The 4,523-nt window shown below is 43.5% G+C and overlaps 1 protein-coding gene across 1 annotated transcript; it reads right to left on the bottom strand.

The window, feature by feature from the left end:
• Positions 1-1,184: 1,184 nt before the first annotated feature.
• On the bottom strand, positions 1,185-4,278 carry slc10a3 (solute carrier family 10 member 3). Its single transcript, XM_085915379.1, has one exon. It carries the CDS (start codon positions 4,038-4,040, stop codon positions 2,631-2,633), a length of 1,410 nt encoding a protein of 469 aa, XP_085771505.1. The 5' UTR covers positions 4,041-4,278; the 3' UTR covers positions 1,185-2,630.
• Between the last annotated feature and the right edge of the window lie 245 nt (positions 4,279-4,523).

The raw sequence follows: 4,523 nt of genomic DNA, 5'->3' as shown, positions 1-4,523 counted from the left end.
CCTGGTCATCCTGGAAGAGGGACCCTTCCATCTGCGGTCTCTTCTCAAGGTTTCTCATTTCCCCTAGTTGGGGTTTTGAGTTTTTCCTTGCCCTCCTGGGAGTTTAAGATCAGGGGATGTTTGAGAATATTTGTCATTCATCATTTTTCACATGTCCTGAGTGTTGTTAGTCACTTAAATGTTGAACAGACTGTGATCTACGGGAGTCAAATTCCTTGTTTGGCACACTCAAACATGGCGAATAAAAACTCTTGAATCTTGAATCTTGTTATTAATGCAAAGTTCCAGCATCTGCGATGGTATGGGCGTGCATTAGTTCCCGTGGCATGGGTGACTTACATTTCTATGAAGGCAAAATAAATGTTGAAAAGTACATACAGATTTTGGAGCCAAATATGCTGCCATCCAAGAGACGTCTTTTTCATGGACGCTGCTGCTTATTTCAGCAAGATAATGCCAAGCCACATTCTGCACGTGTTACAACAGCGTGGCTTCGAAGTAAAAAAGTCCAGGTTCTCCCCTGGCTCGCTTGCAGTCCAGACCTGTCTCCCATTCAAAATGTGTGCCGCATTTTGAAGCGTCAAATACGACAGGGAAGACCCCGCCCGGACTGTTGAACAATTGAAGCGGTTCATCAAGCAAGAATGAGGAAGAATTCCACATGAGAAGCTAAGAGAATTAATCTCCTCTATTCCAAAACGTTTATTGAGTGTTATTAAAAGGAAAGGTGATGTAATGAAGTGATAAACATGCCCTTTCCCAACTTCCACTGCACGTGTTGCAGCCATGAAATTATAAGTTAAATATGATTTGAAAAATTAAATAAAGTTTATGAGTTTGAGCATTAAATATGTTGTCCTTGTAGTGTATTCAATTGAATATAGGTTGAAAAGGATTTTCAAATCATTGTATTTTGGTTTTATTGACATTTTACACAATTTCCCAACTTCAACCGAATCCCGTTTGTGCATGGTACCTGACCTTGTAAAAATCAGAAAATTCCGTTTTACAAAAAGGTGCAGTGAAAATTGCTGCAACAACCTGTGCACCTTCTCAAAGACCGAAGGGGGATCCTGCCCTCTTCGTAGTATTGTCTGATGCATCTGTTCAGTTCAAACACACACACATGCACATTATTTTAATATGGAAAAAGGTTATAGAATTGATTTAAAAAAAACAACACACTGAACACATTTTTTTTGTGCTAATTAAGTAAACTGGGAATGTCTATCACATTAACTTCGTTACCATGTATGTACTGTAATGACCGAGTGTATTTACAGCTGAGTTTACCACATTGCACGATAAACATTTTAAAAATAACGTAATGCTTATGTCGACCTACTGATGTGGGTGTAGGAACACATTTTAAGCACTTAATTATGTTTAGGAATTGTTACTTACAGCGATTAAGTTGAAGTCAGCAAGCAGCCTCTCAAGTCACATGACTTCAGTCAATCAAATCAGTCGGTCACTTTTCAATCCAGTGATTACCACTTACCTCCACCTGGGAGCAGGCTGGCTGTGGAAGACTGCGAGGGAGGGATTGATTCTGGTGGGCTGAACTGTTTCTGGGGCAACGCCACCCTTGTGGTTCGACAGCAAGCTGTACTTGCAAGCAGGCGCCGCACAAGCAAACACACAGCCAAATAAAAATAATAAAAATAAAAACAACAGACACATACACGTACAGCGTGGTGATCGACAGACACACATGCGTACAGCGTGGATCATTGATATGACAATAACATGGAACACGACATTGTCTTCTGTGGCACCAAAAGGTATACAACTGTTTTATTTTTTCTTTATTTGGCTGCATGTCACCTGTGCAACAATTTCGTGTGACGTTGTACCACTAAGTCCGTTCTTTGCAGCGTTTGGCTGATTCGGACCGACTGGGTGAGGCTGAAATAGAAAAGAACTAAGAGAAAGAAGACGATGCCAATCTCTGTTACTTTGCATTGAGAGGATATGCACACTTGTGCAACAACATAACTTCAGTTGTTTCTATGTTTTAAGTGTGTAGTAGATTCATGGTGTAAAGTTTTTAAATGATATAACTTTTCATCTTTTTATTCCACAAAAACATTCCAGGGGTGTGTAAGACTACTCCACGCAGTATGCATTTTTCTGCTACATCTGTCATATACAAAGCCACATTTTTTTAATTGCACATGCTGTAAAACTTTGTTTTGTCATTTTTTAAATTCATTTAGTCTCTTTATATTCAAGTGTGTGGATACATAGATCCATCAAACACAATCAATAGCAAATAATTACCCCACCCCACACTATTCTCCCACCACTGGCAAAGACACATTGCTTGTAAACATGATGAAAATGAATCTTGAGTCTTGTTTCAAAAAGTAATTTAGTAGAAAAATAGATTGTCTTATTTGGGTATTTTTTGTGTGAATTGTTACACTATGTAGCTCATAGTGTAATATACACAGAAATGAGACAAATATAGTTCTGGAGGATATAAGGCCATTGGTTATCATGAAAAATATGAAAAAGGTGATTGATATAAGAAAAGTCAGCCAACTGTCCTGTTCATGATGGAGAAAAAAGGAAGATGGTATAAGGTGTGTTTTTTTCTTCCCAAGGTCATAAAATTGCATTCACAATCAGGTGTCACTTCTTGGGACAGAGGGCCCACACAACCAGTGCTGGGTGTAATAGGCCAGAACTGCGAGAAGCATCTCAGAGGTGCTGGTCAGGGCCACAATGAACGGAGCTTGTGACGCAAAGTCGGCCTCCATCCGGCGGAAGGACAGCTGCATGACAGCAAGGGCTAGCAAGCTGTTCTGGACTCCCACTTCAATGCTCACAGTCTTTCTCTCCGAAGGTGCCAGTCCTACTAATTTAGCCAGAACTGACCCAACGAACAACCCGAGCAAAGGCACAGTCATGCCAACAGCCACAATCGGAGGCCTGACATTGGCCAGTATAGATGCGCCCATTTGGTAGGCCATGAAGATGCCACCAACAATAAGCACAAAGCTAAAGGGCCGTATGAGTCCTAGCAAGACACGAGTGAGGGCAGGCAGGCGTAGCTTGACCAGCATTCCAAGCGAAATGGGGATGGCAATGAAGAGGAGGGTTCCGAGAATCTTTATGAATGGCACATGCAGTGCCGCATGCACCCCCAGCAGACGTCCATACAGAGTTGATGACAGGGGCATGGCTGCCATCGCCACCACTGTTGACACCAGGGTCATGGAGATAGCAAGGGTGACGTCTCCTCCGAGCAGCAGACTGTAAAGGTATCCACCTCCGCCACCTGGGGTGGAGCATGTGATCACTAGGCCCAGTGAGAGTGCTTTGGGCAGCAAGGCCAGCCGAGACACACTGTAAGCATATAACGGCATCACCAGGAACTGACCAAGCACCCCGAGTACCAGTGGCACGGGGCTCTTCACTAGAGCCTTCAGTACCTCTACCTCCACCTTGCACCCAAAGGCACACTTGTTGATAACAATGAGGGGAAGCAAAGCAAATAGCACAGGGTTCTCTGAGAAATGGGATAGTCCTCCTGACTGGATGAGTTGTGTGTCTGGGTCATCATTCCCAGGGGCCACCACAATACAGTAATCTGTCCTCTCCTCGATCAAAATGGGCACAGAATTCTGGTCCAGTCTCAGCAGCTGGATCTCAAGCTGGGCTCTTCCTGGAAAACCAGAGTGGATACTGATAATGTAGCTCCTTCCAGGTCCTGCATGGCCACTATCTGTCACATTCAAGATGGAGAGGACCTCTGGATCTAAGGAGCGCACCGTCACAGTCTGTTTCCAGCTCTGTCGGCCTTTCCTGCTGGTCGCTTGGCTTTGAAATTGGGTGGATATTACAATCACACCCTTGGTATTTTCAGGGAACTCAAATTCCTGTGACGAACCGTCCCCAATGGTGAGATACCTGCTGCTATCAGCCGTCAAATTGGAGAGGTTGCCGCGGTTGATGTGACTTACAGTGGCCCACGCACCGTCCGCTTCACTGATAGAAAGGAACAAACAAAAAAATGTAAAAAACGTCCTCATTGTATTCTTCGACAGGCGCCTCAGACACTTTTTCCCCTGCCACGCTTTTACTCCGCTACGTCAAACACTGTCATCGCTGTCTCCGGTGTAAACAAGAGCGTTTTAGGGATCGAGATCGCGTACATTTCTTGTTTCATCGCAGCCATTATACCGGAATCGAGACATCACCACGCCCTGTCCACGGACATACATAGAATGGACTTTCCTATACACCTCGCTCACCGCCTGGAGGAGTGAAGCCACTGGCGGCCATCTTACGTTGCTAATTTCTGACGTTGCCTAATTTGATTCTATTTCTCCGTGATATTTTCGTGTTATTTCTTGTCTCTGCTGTGAAAATCCCACCGTATATGGCCTACAGTTTTATCTTTAAATTTGGATAAATTTAATTTTGATCTGTAAGGATTTAATTTACTTCTTTAAGATATACATCTGCGAGGTACCTAGACATTCGTCTATGTTGTGTTGTCAGAACCGTCAACA

The sequence above is a fragment of the Syngnathus leptorhynchus genome, chromosome 6 (assembly GCF_054491065.1).
Source record: "Syngnathus leptorhynchus isolate UIUO chromosome 6, UIUO_Slep, whole genome shotgun sequence".
NCBI classification, from domain to species: Eukaryota; Metazoa; Chordata; class Actinopteri; order Syngnathiformes; family Syngnathidae; genus Syngnathus; species Syngnathus leptorhynchus.
This window is presented reverse-complemented; position numbering and strand designations above follow the sequence as displayed.